The sequence below is a fragment of the Euprymna scolopes genome, chromosome 17 (assembly GCF_053919585.1).
Source record: "Euprymna scolopes isolate OS-2025 chromosome 17, ASM5391958v1, whole genome shotgun sequence".
Lineage (NCBI taxonomy): Eukaryota > Metazoa > Mollusca > Cephalopoda > Sepiida > Sepiolidae > Euprymna > Euprymna scolopes.
This window is the reverse complement of record NC_136498.1, coordinates 115,451,061-115,471,206: the sequence shown is the minus strand read 5'-3', so window position 1 is coordinate 115,471,206 and position 20,146 is coordinate 115,451,061. Positions and strand designations below refer to the sequence as shown.

Sequence of the window (20,146 nt, the reverse complement as noted above, 5' to 3'; positions counted from 1 at the left end):
CCATATCATTATTATATAAGCAAAAATGTGTCGTCTGCATATCTAAAGTAGACTAACGGTTTTATGGGTCCAGATAATAAATGTTTCTCATGGAAATCCACAAAAATGTTCGCCATTTTTTGGGCCCAGGACTGAGCCCATTGCTACCCCATCTATTTGCCTATAAATAACATCGTTAAAGCTGAATTCAACAGATGTAGTGGTAAATTTCATCAACTCAACAAATATGGTTTCAGGAATGGGAGGAGATGATAAAAATAGTCATGTGGGCTTCTTGTACTCATGGTAGCCCGGGGCCCAAAGGGCTCGGGCGATGTCTTCTGCCAGCAAAAGCCAGGGAGAAAGCGGGAGAGTCTGTTGCCGGTTTTATGTGTTATACATTCGCTCACGTGTAGATTCAAAATCTCCAGCCGCGAGATTTCGCTCCTGCTACTGTGCTCGTTGCAATTTTTGTCTGCTACAAATTTTGGGTTTTTCTAATTGTATATTTTAATTTAATTTGATTTATTTTTAAGCTGCAGAACAAATAATTTTACGTGAAATATTTTTCATTCTTACTTCTTAATAATAAATTTAAAAAAAATTGAGCACTTTTTATATATTTTAGAACTACCCCCTAGTCTTCGATATAGGGGATCAATATACTTAGCAAAATTTTGGCATTGATCACGATATTTTAATTTGTTCATTTGTTATTTTTTTTTGCTTTGTTTTTTATTTTATTTTTGTTTAGTTGTTTTTTTTGTTTGTTTGTTTTTGTTTTTTTGTTTTGTTTTTTGTAAATTAATTCAATTTCGTTAGATGTTGGTTTATTATTTCTGATAGAAAGTTTTTGTGTAAGTAATGTTTATCCTCATTCAAATTATGTCTCGTTGTATTATACAAAAAAAAACATATTTGCATAAAAATACGTATATGTCTTCATGTGGGAGAAAATGAAAATTGTAAATATTTTAACTAAATCATCCAACATTTTTTTATCTAATATTAATTTATGAAAAAAATATTTCTGCACTAGTAACTTTATTGTTTGTTTGAATTTAAAATTAATTGTTTGAATTTAAAATTAATTGTTTGAATTTAATTTGTTTAATTGAGTATGTTTTACGGTCCACAGTCCTTCGAAAAAGTCGACAAAAAATCAAATATATAATAAATAAATGTTATCAAAGACAAAATAAGTTACTCTTCTACCTAACTGGGTAGGTTTTTAGTGTTTTTACTTAATGTAAAATGTTTATTCAGCTCGAAAAACAAGCGTTTTCAAAGGGTATGCGATCACAAGAAAAAATGGCCGCGTAACAAATACACTGTGTCCACTTTTTCTTGTGTTCGCGTACCCTTTGAAAATGCTTGTATTTCGAGCCGATTAAACATTTTACATTTTAGTAAAACACTAAAAACTTACCTATTTGGGTAGAAAAGTAACTTATCTTGCCTTTGGTAACATTTATTTTTTATATTTTTTATTTTTTTTACTGCTTTTTAGGACTATGGACAGTAAAACATACCCGTTTTATTTTATTTTTTTGTAATTTGTCATTAATGATTGTTTTTTTATTCAAACTTATTTATCATTCGTTTTTATCTAAGCTTATTAATTTTCATTTTTTTTTTTTTTAATATTCATCGTTTGTTTTTAATTTGTCTGTTTGACTATCTTTTCTTTGTTCGTTCTTTAAATTAATAATTTAGTTTTTTTCAGTATTTCAAACATGCGTAATTTTACATACATATACAAATGTTTTTGTATTTGTATTGAATATTAGTCCAGTTTCGCTATAAATCGAATTGTGTTCATTTCTTTTCTTTTTTTTTTTAATGCTACACGGCGTTCAAAGGTAATGTCTCCTATTTTTATTCCGTCCGGGTGGCTTAGCGATTCGCAAATTGCATTGTTATGATGACTGAACTTCTGCATTTATGAGCTGAAAGTTTCATCTCTTTGTTGCAGATATTGACGGTATAAGGCTCTAAGAAAGCAACCTCTGTCATAGACATGCGTCAGAAGCGGAGATGCGTCATTGAATTTCTGTCAAAAGTTCATTTAAAATAATAGTGACTAATGTGGAAAATTAAATTCTTCAGCACAACAGGTCGCTCGTTTAAATAGTACCTGTCCCGTCTTCTTAGCTCTACAACGTTTTCAATTAAAATGAAATATTTAACGGTACCATTCTTGTCTTCGTAGCTCTTCAACTTTTTGGGTTAAAAAATAGAAATCTTTACTTTTGGAACGACCCTCGTATATTCTCACAGAGAAACACACACACACACACACACACACACACACACACACTTCTTACAGATTACTGACATACTACAAGAACTTTTTTACTTCTGTTTCATGTTTCAGCTGGCCATGGATCATGGTTCGATTTCACGGAAAGTTGGTGGAAATGTCGGGATGATTCCAATGTGAAACTATTCTATTACGAAGACATGAAAAAGGTAAAAAAAAAAAAAAAAGAAAAAGAAAACGGGTGTTTATTTTCATCGTACAAATCTAATATATAAAACGCTATACGTCTGTCTGTTTGTCTGTCTCCATATTTTCAAGCGCTATCTCCATCCGAAAGTAAAAGTCGCAGAGCAGCGCTAGGGGCTTCAAATGATTGGATTTTTTACGGACCGTTCTGTCATGGATATACGTCAGAAGCAGAGATGCGTCATTGAATTCCTGTCAAAAGTGCATTTAGTATAATAGTGATGCAAATAGAAAGTAGACTTTCGGTTTACTTCCAGTAACCTCGTAACGCTTCCCCTATTTTATTCTTTAGTCCTCATATTCCATTATGTTTCTAACAAAAGAGAAAGAATTGTTGTTTTCTGAGTTGGAATCAATCTATCTAACACTTATCATATGTTATTTTTTTAGCTCCGTACCTCAAGTGGCTTCATGCCTTGTCAGGAGCGATTTCCATAAAATAATAGTTTGAATGTAAATAAATGTTATAATGAAATAAAAATGGGCTTTTTTATAACTGATTTTTTTTTTTAATTTAACATCTTCCTCCCAAGGGAGGTAATCGTATCCCTAGAAAACAATCGGTGTTTATTTAAACTTGCACTGATAATAAAAATTTGAATTCAAGAAAATGCAGAAAGGTCTTTATGATGTATATATCTGTTACAGAACGAAGATGGCATATTCCAAAAATCATATAATTTAATCAAGTAGTTTCTTTTATTTAAGAAAATCAAGTTATATGACGAATTGAATGGGAGAAATGCGAGGCGCCATGTTTTAAATTTTGCAAAAATTCAAGGGTAGCAATTTAATTCGACTACAGAGATTTTGTGTACATTGTAGTGGACTGGTGGATATATTATACATATCTCCCAGTCGTTAGGAAATAGGAAAATGGGATGTTTTGAGGAAGAAACGAACAATGCGTTTATTGAATTAAACGAACTAGGATTTATTTCGTGAAGAAACAAATTAAATGAAAAGGGTACAGCACGTGTTTAGTTTGGTGTGCGTCTCTCGCTGTTAACTGGTGAGAAGGAAAGTCTATTGTTGTAGAAAGAGAGAGAGAGAGAGAGAGAGAGAGAGAGAGAGAGAGAAAGTCAATCCAGTTTGGCGTGCGTCTCTCGCTGTTAGTAGCAGGTGACGTGAGGCGCGCGGGTGTGCGCGCTCCGAAAGAGAGCAAATGGTCCGTCGACCGCTCAGCTCAGGAGCTGAGTCGAAAAGAGGGAAACAGCTCAGGTCTCTTGCTTTTATAGTTGTTTCCGGTGGTCTTTTGCGCATGTGTGGATTTCCTTTAAAGGGGAAGTGATGTTGCCCATGTGTGCATACGTGTGCGCATATGTGTGCATACATATGTGTACATTAGCGTGTGTGTGTGTATGCACGTGAATGTGAGTGTATGTACGCAAACATGAATATATTTACGCATGTGTATGTGCGTGCGTATGTTTGTGCGTATGTGTATGACAACAAAAATGGCTTGAGATGTGAACGCGTGTTTTTGTGCGAAACTAGAAAGGGCTCGTACAGTATTCAAAATAATGTAAAATTTTAAATCATTAAAAATTTGTTAAATAAAAAAAGTTAAAAATTGACCCGTTTTCAAATAATTTTTGAATTACATTTTTTGCCAATACTTTTTCTTGGTAATACACGAAAGATTATGTTGATTTTTTTTTTTTCTTTTAACTGTAGATTTTCTTATGAGAGTCTAAAATGTTAGTGAACTTTTTTTTTCAGTTTTATTTATAGAATATAAAACAACGAAATGGAGTTTCATTCTATATTAATAAACAACTTTATTTGTCATTCTCGTTAGTAACGTTAGTGGAAGAGAGAAATGGATTAGTAGGTTGAAGTGTTCTTGTGTAAAGATAGAATTAATATATTGCCGGCTTGTTGAGAGGAGAACAGTTCCGTTTACATGTGTTTATAGCTAGTAGTCAACAGGACAAAGGAAGCCAATTAAAGGAGAAAGAAAGGGCAAAATCTTCAGTGTGTTTGCGTGTTGTTGTGGGTGAGTGTGAGTTGTATTAAAGAGAACAGTTCTTTAGCATGATAAATAAAGTTTGTGTGGGTACCGCACGTGGAAATAAAGGTGAGTTTGAAGAGAGCCATGGCTAGCTTTTTGTACTCACGTTCTGCCTAGAGTCGAAGGCCCAGGCAAAGTCTGCTCCCAGGCAGGGTCAGGATCAAAGAGGGTTGAGAGTTTCAGATTTCGCCTTTTATATACTCTGTCACATGATAGAGAGCTGGCTTGTTATTGGACAAGCCAGGGAGAAAATGGATTTCAAATCTTGAGTCATGAGAAGTAGCTCCTGCCTGTGATTGTAGCGAGTGTTGGCTGCTACAATATTTTCAGTGCTTTTTAGACTTGCACTTATCATGAAAATTTCAAGTAAATGCAGAAAGATCTTTATGATGTACTTACCTGCCAAGGAACGAAGATAGCATATTCCAAAAATTACGTAATTTGATTAAGTAGGTTTTTGTGAGAAAATAATTACAAGAAACCTTCTCTACCACCAATAGCAATGGCCAAAGACTCTTTATCTGAAAGTACATCTTTTAAACTCCTCGGCCTAACGTTCACAGTAAACATGAGTTGGCACAGTTACATTGAGAGCATTGCTAGGACCGTTGCAAAGAAGGTAGGTTCTCTCTACTGTGCTAGAAAGTTACTAATGCCCGAAAGTATCTTGTACCTCTATAAGGCCACCATTCGGCCATGTATGGAGTATTGTTGTCATATTTGGGCTGGTGCATCTGCTACTAGTCTCTCACTCCCAGACAAGGTTCAAGAGAGTCGCCAGCCTGATAAGTCCTGAACTGTCAACTAAGCTTCAGCCTTTGTCCCATCAACGAAATGTAGCATCCTCTGCCTGTTCTACAAGTACTTTAATGGTGAATGCTCTGACGAACTGCAAGCACTTGTACTCCTTCGACGTAAATACCCTCGACAAGCAGCTAAATCCCACCTCTTCACAATAGAGATCCCTAGATGTAAGAGAGCCTTTTACTCCAGTAGTTTCTTCCCCAGAACCGCTAGACTTTGGAATTCCCTTCCTGGTTCCTGGTTCCTGGTTCCTGGTTCCCCAATTGTACTGGCATGCAGAAGTTCAAGTGTAACATGAACCGACATCTTGCAGCCCAACTCCCCACATAGTGCCCCTGTAGCTTATGCCCCTGATAGTAGCCCCTGATAGTAGTCCCCTACATCAAAGTGGCAATGTGCCTTGTTTGGGGTGAAACTGTGATAAAAAAATAAAATCAATTTTTAATAAAATCAAATCGAAGCAAAAGAAATCAATCACCACATTTGATTGGATTCAAAATTCATCACTGGTTACCTCCCCGTTAACAACCTCTCCAGAAGCAACTACTCATCAATGCTAAAAATAGTTAATTGCTAAAAATTGTTGTAAAATTTCATTTTTTATGAATAAAGCAAAAACTACTTGATCAATTTATGTGATTTTTGGAATATAACATCTTCATACCATAACAAATATGTACACCATAAAGGCTTTTTTGTTTTGTTTTCTTGAATAAATGTTAATCTAAATAAACATCAAACTATTGTACGTGAAGGTTTCTGTAAAGTTTTTAGAGAATAATTTTTGTTTGTTTGCTCGTTTGTTTGTTTGTTCTTTGCTTGTTTGCTTGTCTGTTTGTTTTAAACTCATACGTTCTTTCTTTCAATTCTATTTTATCAATCTTTTTTTTTTTTCTATTAAGGATTTGGGACAATCTGTTCGAAAGATGGCCTCATTTTTGGATAAATCCCTGACTGAATCACAGGTGGAAGCTATAGTGCAACACTGCTCTTTCGAGAGCATGAAGAAAAACCCAATGACCAATCACGAAGACGTGTATTCTATCAACAAGAATATTTCACCTTTGCTGAGGAAAGGTTTGTATGGACAAGGTCTTCAATAATTCAGTAACAAAAAGTTTTATCTATTATCTAGGTTAAAAGCCACTTGAATGTGAGGGTTAATGAGATTGATGGATGCCAGTTCAATGATGAAGAATATTATGATTGGACTAAAAATGATGAATAGAATAAACAAAATAAAGATGGCTTATGACATTGGATTTGACAACGATCATATTGTAGGCTGCAAGGAAGCAATTCTGTGGTAATGTGTTCGATTTATGGTAAGTTCTTGAAAAGAAACTGTTCATAGACATTCTGTATGAAACTAGATGTATGGAGAAAGAACAGAAAGTTCTTTGTAGCTGTGTACAACCGAACGCCTATGAGCGTATGTGAAAATATCAGCAGCAGCTGAAGAATAGATGGCTAGCAAAGATATTAGTAGCAGCAGCAGCGTTTGAGCACATATGCAAATTAGCAAGTGTGTACATTCCACTTAAGTTAACAAATTTACCTAATTTATATTACTAGCGATTACTATATTGTCCAATTGACTACTGTACACTTTTTAACCCTTATTCTCCAGTGGCCTCTGGGCCTTGATAAGTGGTGATACCTATGTAAAAAAAACATTTTTTTTTTAAATCACAAGAAAAGGGAAAAAAGGACAACACATGGTCGGGGAAAAGCAAAGTTCAAACAGAGAAGGATGGACGTGTGAAGTTGAGGCCGAGAAATGACTGACTGTGGTCGATGTGTGGTCAAGGAGAGAAGCTGTGTGCCAGAAAAGATGAATGTCTAATGCCGAGGATGAGAAGTGGCTCACTATGGCCGACATGTGGTCAAGGAGAGCAGCAAGTATACCAGGTGAGATGGACATGTGGTCCCAAGAGACTTTTAAGCTGGTGTTGAAACAGCAGGGTTTTGTTAATCTCATGACAGACAAAATGAACAGTACGAAAAACAAGAATCAGGCATTGTTTGGGAAATAACGGTAATAAATGCCTTTTGCTAAAACAGAAAAAAAAGAATCGGATTTATTTACTTTTGTTTATTTGTTCCCTTGCGATGGTATCAAACGGTGTGGGGGTTTGAGAGAGGTTGAAGTGTAATGAACACAATTCATGTGTAATGGCTATGTTACATGTGGTAGGAAGACGAGTTTGTACTGCAACTGTCTTACAAAGAGGAACCAGAAATTGGAGCTCAGTCGATAAAGACTAGAAATGTCTCTTATATTGTGAAGGGATCATAGAGAAGAAAAGAGGTCATCCCCACCTCCACTAGATTTCAAAGTCAATTTTGTACTCTGTGAATTCAAAAAAATAGTGACACTTCTCTAGATCTGCCTTGTTATCGATTCACCTACTACAATAGCCACCCGCATTTAGATTTATGCCTTTCAGTTCTATCAAATTTTCCTTTAAAATCTTAATAAAATTCCCCATAATATGCTAATTAGCTTGAATTATCATAATTGGTCCACCAATTTAGTCGGATTTGGCCCTTAGAACTCACCCTCGTTCGTTCATCCGTTCGTCTGTTTTTCTGTTCATCCCTTTGTCCGTTCATCCCTTTGTCCATTCATTCCCAAAATTCTCAATAACAACTCATTACATTTTTTTTTAATTTTGCATGAACTACCTAAGGGGGGAAGAAATGTAACAATCTCGGATGATTTTTTATAAAAATTCTGGTTACGTCCCCAGGGGGTCAAAATAGCCAAAAGAATAGTACTTTTCGGGACAAAAAATCTTTTCTGTTCATTAGATTTTGCTGAAAATTACCCAAAAGTAAGATCACCTGGATATACATCTGGAAACGTAATATTTGACCCTGAGAAAATTCTGGTTGCGTCCCCAGGGGGTCAAAAGGGGATCAAAATGGCCAAAAAGTTGCACTTTCTGAGGCATAGAATCTTTTCCGACCTTTACATTTTGCTGAAAATTACCCAAAGGCAAGACCACATAGTTATACATCTGGAAACGTAATATTTGACCCTGAGAAAATTCTGGGGATTGAGCTCCAGAGTGTTTTGAGGTTAATTTTTATTTTTCTCTTAAAATTCAAGTCAGGGAACCATATAGTTTGGGCCTGTTCATCATTTATATCTCCTTCTTATTTCACAGCTAAACATGAACATCCCCTAAAAATGTTTTACAACCCCACATGATTTTAAACCTTTACCAACCTGATTAAATTATGATTATTTCTCTCATTTACGTCTAATGAAGTTTACAAATCTTTTTTTATTATTTATCTACCTGGAACGGTTATCGGAGGATTTTTCGTACCTTTCAGCTTTTCAACTTGTTGTAGTCGCCTTTCTCTTCTCTTTCTACCCCAGTCTATTTTTATCATTTACATCTTGCCAAATTTACAAGTTCCTTTATTAACACAATCTTTCTGAAACAGTCATTAGAGGATTTCTCGTGCTGCCAACCTTTCGACATTTTGACTCTTTGCATTTGCCTTCTCGTTTCTCTCTTTAATGCGCACATTTCTTTTCTTCTGTCATAGTGAGACCCACCGCCATCTTTATTTCATATTTAATCCAACGTTTTCCCTGGTTCCAGACGTGAAATAAAAATATTTTTCATTTTATAGAACGTGTTTGTTTTTTTTTTCGCTTTTGTGAGTTTAAGTTTATTCTGGCTGTCTAAAGCAAGATGTTAATTAGCATTCGCCAAGGGAAGCACAGTAAAATAGACTATTTATTCTGTCTGCTTTCAATTTAACTGCTAAACGATCCTCCATTTGAAATATAATTTAAGTAAACACAAAATGCTTCATTTCCTTCACATATTTATTATACTAATCTCGATAATATAGTGAGATTCTTGACTTTATTTTCATAATTTTATTTCTAATTCAATATGTGTAGATGTGTGTATGTGTGCCTAGGCTTATTTGCGGATTTGTTTGCTTGTTTGCATTCATTTGTACATGCATAGGTAGATGTGTACATGTTTATATACTTATGTATGCATGTATGTGTCTGTATATATATGTATATTGTGGTTTACATGGACATAGAAAATTTGCAACATATAATGTCTATTCCTTTTTTACACACTCATTTTGATCTATCAGACTAGATAATCAAAGTTCCCCTTCTCTCTCTCCCTGCTCCAATTCTATGTCACTTTGACATCTTATGTTTAACAACTAGATTAAATTTGTTCTAAAAATAGAATGTCTGGCCTTTCCTTAATCATATTATCATTATCATTTCTTGCTTTTAGTTTTTAGCATAATTCATTTTAAATTTCTCGGCTGATGAAAGCATACGAGTTTACCTTTTTCTCTCTGATTATAAGACCGTTACGAATATTATTTTTGTGAATATTATTTTGCTAACTACTTTCCTCTGAGGCTAAGTGCCATTCTTTGAAACTTCATGAAATAAAGAAAATAAAATTTTTCAACTTGTCTTTTTTAATGAATAATAAATTGTTGTAAATTTTAATTTACAGAGTTTGAATTGAATCCCTTATATCAATGCTCTATCCCGAATATTGAGCTTTCATATCAGATAAGGATTTTCTTATAAATATTAGTATTAATATTTATACTCCCTTTAAGTTTATAGAATCATTCAGTTTGTAAATTTAAAATCCCCTTGATAGTGTTGAACTTCTCTTTTCTGGATAAGTTTTGCTTTGTACTCTTTGATAACATAATTATTTTATTATATATACATACAGGGTGTCCACAAAGTCTGGCTACATTATATATATATATATATATATATATATATATATATATATATATATATATATATATATATATATATACAAGCTTCATATAATTCTCCACAGTGACTTAGTCCACAATAAATTGTTGTGTACATTGCACTGTAGAGAATCTATTGTTGATTTTATAACATTATCTGTAAATAATGGCTTCTTTTATAGTTGAAAATGAAAAAGTCAAGTATCATGGTCCAATTGTGCTCTAAACAAAAACATTTTTGAAGGCGCCCCTGTCTTATCAAAGAATCACCTGTTCATTTTATGAAATTATTTTTACATAATCACTTGAATTAGTTAAACGTACAAAAGTCATTCCGTTGTGCTCTAAAATGAAACATTCATTTCGAATGCGCCTCTGTCTTATAAAAGAATCTGCAGTTGATTTTATAGGCTGGACCTTTCTGCTTGTGCGGTGATAAAACTTCTCAAATGCATTTGTGATGTTAGGTTGTATAAAATTGTTAAGTTTGGCCGCAATCTGACTTCTTTCTTTAATTGGATTTTTTCAATTATCAGTTTTTGATAGTTATCTGATGCATTTCAGATTAAAAAAAACTATTTAAGAACACTCCCAGATACATCAAGTACTTTCGTGTGAAATTTCAAGAAAATCGGCCCAGCCGTTTCCAAGGTAACGAATGCACATACACACACACACGCACACACAAAGTTCCTTTTATATAGGAAGATATAGAATTCTAATCTATTAATGATTAATAGTTCCCATATTGTATTAAATTCTATATTATATTTTTCTATTAAATTCTAGATCATATTTCTCGTGTTCAACATTGAGCTCAGAGGTTACATCGACCAGACAGTTGTAAAGAATAACATCCAATATGATAATGATAGTCCAAATAATATAAGGTAAATTTTTACATTAGGTCCACCTCCACAATTTTCTTTAAAATGACGACTTTTATAGGTTTTCGACTATGCTGAATACGAAAATCTGATTTAAATTTTGCAGAGACAAGTAGTTACGAAGACAAAAAGATCTGTATTATGCACTATAATTCTCTGGCGGACATCTTATTATGTGCGTGCACGTGCGATAAACAAGTCTACTTCGCAGCGAAGTTTATCACACGTAAAAAGGTGGCCACCAGAGAATTATAGTGCGTAAAACAAATCTTTATATCTCGATAACTACTTGCCTCAGCAAAATTTTCATAAGATTTTCGTATTCAGCATAGTCAAAAACCTGAAAAAGGCGTCATTTTAAAGAAAATTGTGACGCATGCATGATCCCCCATGAGAGCACAGTGAACGAGGCATAAAAAATGACTAAGTTCTGCATTTGCTCCCCCTCCCCTTTCCCTCAGGAAATCTGTCATCACTACTCCGTCCTGATCCCAGAAGACTGTGAGCATGACCTTGACAGCGGAGGGTTGCACCCTTGCCTTCTTTGAAGGTGGTGAGTCAAAGTGCTTCCACTGCATTGACTGGGCTTTGGTCTCTGGATCAGTTTTTTGAAAAACTTTGACTCATTTTCTTGGCACATCTCCAAATTCATCCTCGAGCACTCAATGCGTTCTTGCTTCTGGAATAGTGTGAGCAACCTGGGAATCCATCTGGCAGACACCTTATGCATATGCAAATGATCATGAATGATAGTTTCCACAGACCCTGTACTAATCTTGACATCTTGGGCTATTTGGCGAATAGTAATGCGCCAATCTACCAAAACGGCAGCCTCAACTTGATGGACAGATACCTCATCAATGGCAGAAGGGGGGGGGGCGACCAGGTCTGGAAGCTGTTTCCACAGAATTCCGGCCATGTTTGAATTCACAATGCCAGCGTTTTACAAGGTCATATGATGGGTCATTATTACCACAAGTTTCTTTCATTTCATCGAAAGTCTCCTGTGGTGGGCGTCCTTTCAAATACAAAAACTGAATCACTGCTCGACATTCAACAGGCTCCATTTCACACCTGACTCAGTTCAAACACCTGTAAAACAGAAACCACAATTAGTTCAGAGCTGTAATTTGCCACATAACCCGTAGAGATATAAATCGTTGCACATGCAAAATTTCAGCTAGATCAGACAACTGGAAGTGGGTCAGGGGCATTACTTATTGAACGCCCTTCGTATTCCTGGAAAATCCATTCTGTTACCTTTTTACTCATATCATGTTTAATGTTTGTGTAAAATTTCCAAAAATTCTAAGGCGTAGTTATTTAGAAAAGTGCGGACAGATGAACGGACAAGGGTGAATTTACAGGCCCACCCTTCTTTTTGTCGGGGGACCAAAAAACAGAAAGAACATAAGTTATCAATCCTCATCTCACTAATTCTTTTTTGTGCTTTTCTTTTTACAGGAACCGTTGGTGATTGGAAGAATCATTTTACTATTTTTCAAAACGAAATCTTTGATCAAGTGTTTCAAGAAAAACTCGGACATCTCAACATTCCTTTCACATATCAACTTTGATTCTTTCAATTATTTTTTTTTTTTTTAAAGATCAGCAGGTGTAGAACTTTTTATCCAAACTTGAAATCCCATTTTAAGTTTCATTAATTGTTAGTTTAGATGAAAGAAAAATGAATTATTTTTATGCGACCAAAATTGGCCACAACTGAAACTGTCTTTAGTTCCTCTCACAGATATTCCTTGTTATTTCAGATTGCTTTTTCCTATAGTTTTCTTGGATCACCACTTGTTCTTCTTTAATTACCAATTCATCTAATCGATTTAGAAAGATAATATCTTAAACAATTGCTTTATCTTAATAAGTTTACATTGGATACTAGCAGGGCTACTCGACGTCGTCGGGGTCCTAATTTTTGTAAATTACATCGATTACAGAAAAAAAACAAAAAATAAAAAATAAAAATAAACAGTCCACTTGATATTATGATTTGAGATGTGTATGTTCAAGACAAAATCAACTTAAAAATATTTATTTGTGGGTGAGATTCGAACTCATGACCTCATCTTTTAAATATGGTGTGCTAACCGTTTGAGCTATAGAATCAATTCTGTATCTCACAGTCAGTTTCAAGTCGATCTAAAAAGATCTGAGACAATTTTTTTCTTTCTTTTTTACATAGGAGTCACCACTTATCAAGTCCCAGATGCCACTCGAGGATAAGGTTTAAAATTGAACTTAATGAGTTTACTTTGGATACTATCAGGGCTACCCAGCATCGCCTGGGGTCCTAATTTCTGTAAATTACACAAATTATAGAAAAAAAAAACTAAATTATAAAAATAAACAATCTGCTTTATATTATTTATCATATATATAATTATAATTTGAAATGTGAATGTTTAGGAAAAGATCAAATTTATGTGCAGGTGAGGCTCGAACGCATGGACCTTATCTTTTAATTAAGGTGTGCTAACCGTTTGAGCAACAGAGTCAATTTTGTATCTCACAGTCGGATTTTCCTTTAAGAGTTGAAGTCTTTCTGTCACCCCTGGTAAAATTGCAGTTTAGTAGCCTGAACATAATGCGATAAAAATTGTGTACACGTGATAAATATTGCTTTATCTTATTGTTTTTGTTGAATATTAGTAAATGAGGAACCATTTCGAGTTAAAATCTAGTTAGTATTACGCTTGTAATCGTAAGAAAATGTGAAAAATTTAATTTCACATAGCTTAGAACTTGGCAGAGAAGAAATTGTCATGTAAAGAAATGCAAAATTACCTGGTGAGACGAAAATCGGTCGTGTTCTTGATTGCAAAATCATTACGAAATTTTGCATCTCTGTTGAGTCTGTTAGTTGACTGGGTAGAGTTGAGTGTTCTTGCTAACGGATCCATTTAGTTATGACTCCAGTTAAAAGAAGGCAATGTTTCTGCCGAATAGATCATTACGATATCAACATTATTAGCTGATATGAGGAGACAATATAACATCATTTAACCTAATTGGTTAAGTAAAATAGTCTCCCAGAGGAGAGAAGAAATGGCGCCAATCGCCCTTAAATAAATGACTCCATGGATATGAAAAGGAGAGATGCTAAACTACATATCATTTCTCTGAGATAAATACTCGAAGTGACGTTATCAGTTTCCCCACTCTTTATCTATACCTAAATCAAAACGTAGATTCCATGCACAAAGCTTCTTTTTTAGAACTGCACGCCTGTGGAACTCTGTTCCGTCTGCCTGCTTCCCTCCTGGCTACAACTTGGATGTCTTCAAGTCCAACATAAACAAATTCCTGATGAACCGCGCCCCCTTAAGTAGACAATTTAAATATCCACACTAACGTACTGTACTTACAATAACCCTTATCCCTTGATAAGTGGTGACCACCTTGTAAAAAAAAAAAAAAAAAAAAAAAAAAAGAACACCGGCCGGCATGATGTTTAAATTTAAATCCACCAATGAAAAGGGCTGTAATAAAGCATGGCATTACTTCATCAACCAATGAAAGTTCCCATTTCAGTCATGCAATTTCTGACAAAAACACACTTGAAGTGTGCACGTCTGCTGAAATAATCGCTAGAATCGCTAGAGTGCTCTTTGTAAGCTTACAAGCATAATATTAAATAAATTTTAGCTTGAAATGATTCGGTGGGCAAGTCAGGCATAGATTAAAGTGTATTTGTTCCAATTATAGTTGGAGTGCAGAAAGGATTGTCAGTTTTAGTTACTATTCCATGGGAATGGGAAGGGAGGCTATTGTTTTTAGAGAGGGGAAGTCATTCTATAGATCAACTAGAAATTCATAGCACATCGCAAATGCAGTGGTTAATAATATCGTTATGAATTATCGGAACAGTGCGCGCGCTATTTTTTTTTTTTTTTTTTTTTTTTTTTCCATTGCATGATATAACCACTCGGTACAAAGTATGTTTTATAATTTTTTTTTTTTTTTTTTTTTTTTTTTAATAATTTGGACATTGTTATCTTATCAACATTAGAAAATAAAGTCTTTTTAATAAAATATTTGTTATTCGAAAATTGTGATTTTGTAAAAGAGTTTATTGTTGTTTTCCGAATAAAATTAAAGAAATTTAAAAATAGAATATTTTATTTATTTTTTTTTTGTCTGTTGTCTTTGTGTCAAAACAAGAAAAAAGAAAATGCCAGAGAACTTTTGACTCAAAACAGTCGCCGATATGCAACACCATTACAGACTTGAGCAATAATGTTGACACAAACTTGATTAGTAACGCCAATACAAACTCGAATGTTAATGTTGATACGGACTCAGAGCAACATTATAAAGTCACTGATGAATGCACTCGCACCTCAAGTGAGAGAACGCGCACACTGTTCTTGTGTGCTTCCGTTCATGCCCATTGCAGTCGTTTGCTTGTTTTGTTGCTTTTCTTTTTCTAAGAAACCTTATTCATCAGGTAATCTCGAAAAATACCGTTAGGGCTTACAACATGGCCGCCAGAAGAACGTGCGTAGACATTTTGTAAACATTGTTTTTAAAAAATAAAAAATAATACTTCTATTATGTTTTAAACGACTGTAATAGTTTATTTTGGAAGTATATTTCATAAAGAAAATTGACAACCCACTTTAAAAACAGAAATTACGAGTTTTATATATTTTATTCGCAGTTTTTTGTTGACTCTTCTGGCGGCCATGTTGTAAGCCCTAACGGTATTTTTGGAGATTACCATTCATCATCAGTACTTTAGTTTATTTACAATTTTCTACTCGATAACATTTGTTGGATATTAGGGACTCTATGTAAATAGAGATTAAGTTAGTGCGGATTTTGATATGGGGTCACATTAAGTGTATGTCATCATAACCCAAATCTGCAAAACAGAATCCTTCCCAGAATTGAATGAAAGATGGGTCGTGTAAAGTTGAGGCAAAGAGTAGTAGATCAAATGGCATAGACAAAACAGAGGTATGAGTCTGTATGATGAATGACGTCACATTTTTCGAACTAAGAGAAAAACAAAGATTTTCAAATCAGACTGTTTGTGGGAGCCAATCGGGGAAACAAGTCTGCCATAAGTTGAATGAGGCAGTTGGCCAATACTATAGAAACTTTGATAATCATGTTAGTGCAAAAGGTTACACTAACCTAAAACCTGTTCGCATGTCACCATTTTAGTTAAGAAATTAACTAAATAATTAATTCAGAGAACATTACTCTCTCTCTCTCTCGCTCTCTCTCTCTCTCTCTCTCTCTCTCTCTCTCTCTCTCTCTCTCTTCTGAATCAATTCTCTCCAAAATCAAAACCTTTAAGAAACTCTCAGTGGACATCTCTTTTTGTCTTTCTCGGATAAAAAAGCTTTATTTGTATAACCAGATTAAACTACAGCATGATGTCACACAAGTACAATAAAGGATGCAAGTATGCATAAAGGACTAAATTTGTTATTGAAAATATTGCATACGAATCAGTCAGATTTTCTACATAAAATTTAAATAACATCTAATATGAAGAATCCATATTTTATTCTGTCTAGCCAACTTCTTTAATGGAACATTGGAGCATGTTATTAGGAACACTAAATTTTTATTATAGTTCTTTTCCTTATAGCTACAATGTATCCTGCTCAGAATATTTTTCACAGAGGGAAAAATGTCCTTTAAGCAAAAAATAATAAATGAAAATTCAAGATGGAAGCTAATTCCATAATCAGCAACAAATTTAATATCTATATATATAAAGCAGTAGCGTTCGTGTGTGTGTGTGTGTGTGTGTGTGTACAACTCCCAATGACCAAAGAAATATAAAGGTCAAATGTGTGTACTCCTCTCCTGGTCAAGAAATATTAATGCCCATGTTAGGCTACTTCTGTCAAAAGAGACATTATATTGTATACGGACTTTCAATATATAGCATTCTTCAAACCACATTTACATTATTGAGTTACGGTCATTAACATATCACATTAAATTAAATCTATTTAAATAATTACCTCGATGACATTACTTATTTGACATAATAGCTTGGTTTCAACTGTACTAATTAAAAAAATTAATTATTTAGTTTATTTAAATTTCGAGTTATATTTGATTTAACTAATTTTATCTGAAATCTGAAACGTTTTATTTTCAAACCAAAAACCAGAAAACCAAAAGGGGAAATAACTGTGATAGTTTAATTGAAACAGAGCACGTTATTAAATATTTGTTTTCATTTCGAAATATTATTCTAAGCTGAATTATTATTTTTATTCTTAATTCGGAGGAAATTTCTTTTCACTTATTCTTAATTTTTAAATAACCTTTTTTATTTGTTAGAGAAAAATAATTAAAACTAATGTCCTCATTTACTTGCATTCTCATGAGGGCAGAGTTAGTCAGAGACACATGTGAACAAAATCCATCATCCTCTGCTCTTTTTGTTTATAAAATTTAATCGGTGTTGCCCAGTATTTATTATAATAATTATACCATAGAAAATGTATTTACTTGCTTGCAAAACAGATTTTCTTTATAATTTTAAATTAAAAATGCTCAATTTTTATGGCGTGACCCAGCGTCGTTTAACCCCGAGAAAAAAAAAATGGTCAATGTCAAGTTTCTTTCCAACTCCTCAAAAAACTTGAAAATGACAACTTTTAATGGTTTTCGTTGGTGCTGAAAACGAATATCACATTTAAATTTGGGGCAGATGAGTAGTTTTCATAATATGAAAAATTACTTTTTCAAAAAGTGGGGGATCACTTTCCTATATAAATTTAACGTAAAATAGGCACCCACTTTCTAACCACCTAATAATTTCTTCATATCATAAAACAAATTTAACTGTGATATTCGTTTTCAGCACCACCGAAAACCGGCACTGTGTGAGATTCGTTTATGTTTTCATAATTTAGGACGTAAATAATGCTGTCAGTAAGCTTACAAGAGCGGTTTACAAAAATATATTTTTGTTTTTTTTTAGGTGGATATTCAATTATAGAATTTGTATAGTTTTTACCAGGTGCTCCTGTACTTTACTTAACCACCTCCTAATGTAAACAGAATTTTTGTGAAATGTTAAACTGCAGAGGCACCTGTTAACAACTATACAAGTTCTATAATGAAAAAAGAACGAAAACCAAAAGTATGCTTTTGTAAACTTACTAACAGCGTCCTAAATTATGAGATGAAAAAAAAAACGAATGCATCTCTTAGTAAAAAAAAAAAACAGCGCTAATTTTTGGGAGTGCTGAAAACGAATATCACAGTTAAATTTGTTTTATGATATGAAGAAATTACTAAGTGACCAGAAAGTGGGTGCTCATTTTACGTTAAATTTATATAGGAAAGTGATCCCCCACTTTTTGAAAAAGTAATTTCTTCATATCATGAAAACTACTTATCTGCCCCAAATTTAAACGTAATATTCGTTTTCAGCACCACGGAAAACCATTAAAAGTCGTCATTTTAAAGTTTTGGGGGGAGTTGGAAAGAAACTTGACATTGACCAAAAAAATTGAGATTTGTTTTTTTTTTTTTGTGGCCTAATACGTTGAACCAGTCTTTATAAATAATATGAAAGAAGAAATTTTGAAAAAAAAAATTAACATTTTAGCGTGGGGGATAACTTTTCGATATAAATTTAACGTACAATGAGCACCCACTTTTTGGCCACAAAGTGTTCAACCAGACATGTCATCTCTAGCATTTTTTCAAGTTTGGCGATCGAAGGGGGGGGACAAAACATGACAAATACAAAAACTTTTAGTTTTTTTTGTGGTGGGGGGGGCAGGAATTACATTTGAAACATAAAATAACGATAAATTTAATTAATTTTTATGAAACCATTCTGTACTTTCACCTAACAATTTTATAAACAGAACGAACCCCAAAATATGACAAATTCAATTGGGGGGGGGGGATTACATTAGAAATATAAAATGACGAAAAATGTCATTTAATTGTTTTTGGAATTAATTTTTGGTAGATCTTTTTTTTTTTTCTTTTTTTGCGATCGCATGGGCATTCGCTGCTATTTTTATTGAAACAAAAGTTGTAATGATTTATTTTTAATTATATTTTCTTTACAGGGGGGGGGGGTCTTTCCAGTGCTCAATATCCGGAGAATAGTTTCTTCTCTTTGTAGCCCTTCTGCTGAAATATCAGGTGGAGAGAGTATCACATACTTCTTTTTTTGGGCGATTACATGTACATGTTTTTATCCGTTCTTTTATTTTTGTTGTGGGGGTATCCACGTTGCCCATGATGAAAATGATTAGTATACAGGTGTGTTTCAAACAGAACTTCATGTCAACCCAGGCAACGCTGGATACCCATGCTAGTATTAATATCAATTAACTAGAAAGATTTCTTTCTTTCATTCATATGGTTTAATCTATCCTTTATGTTGTGGTGGCACCCACTCATTTACATATGTGGATAATATTACACATAAATAACAAGACTCGGTTAGTCTGAGTGTGTGTTAACCAGAAGCCACCGAAGGCCGAGCCAAGAGCAGATATGTTCTCCAGCTAAGACTTTCTTACTTGACAACCATTATGTAAATATACTGTAAATATACTTTTCCTAATACACTTCTTATTGATCTACCTTTGTTTGTTGAGTCTTCATTTGCATTGCCTTATACGTTATTTGGTTCAACCTGCAAACATAACACTTTTAAAAAGTCGAAGATTAACAAGATAATGGTTAGTTAATACATTTACTATACTTATACTAGTGGGGTAGCGCCAGGCCTTGTCGGTCATAAAATATGCTTAAATATATTTTAATTCAAGTAGATTTCGTATTATTACAGAGCCAATTCCCTATTGAATATTATATATATATATATATATATATTACATGGAGGTCACTCAGGGATAAGGGTTATTGCGTGTACAGTAATCAATGGGATAGTATCGTTGTAATCATTAGTATTGGAGATTTGATAAAGTGTCTTACTTAAGGGGGCAATTCATCAGGAATTTGTTTATGTTGGACTTGAAGACAACCAGGTTGTAGTCAGGTGGGAAACAGGCAAACGGAAGAGAGTTCCATAGTCGTGCACTTCTAAAAAAGAAGCTTTGTTCATGGAATCTACGTTTTGATTTAAGTACAGATAAAGAGTGGGGAAAATTACTGACAGTGGTTTCAGCTAGACGGGTGTTTTTCGTAAAAGAT

At 33.8% G+C, this 20,146-nt stretch overlaps 1 protein-coding gene across 1 annotated transcript in view; it reads left to right on the top strand.

The window, feature by feature from the left end:
• The window catches only part of LOC145296910 (sulfotransferase 1C4-like), an 84,146-nt gene extending 71,143 nt beyond the window's left edge, over positions 1-13,003 (top strand). Inside the window, exons 4-6 of the mRNA XM_080143076.1 lie at positions 2,357-2,451; positions 6,209-6,383; positions 12,437-13,003. Coding sequence (XP_079999202.1) covers positions 2,357-2,451; positions 6,209-6,383; positions 12,437-12,549 — 383 coding nt within the window. The 3' untranslated portion in view covers positions 12,550-13,003. The remainder of the gene's footprint in view (positions 1-2,356; positions 2,452-6,208; positions 6,384-12,436) is intronic.
• The last annotated feature ends 7,143 nt before the right edge of the window (positions 13,004-20,146 follow it).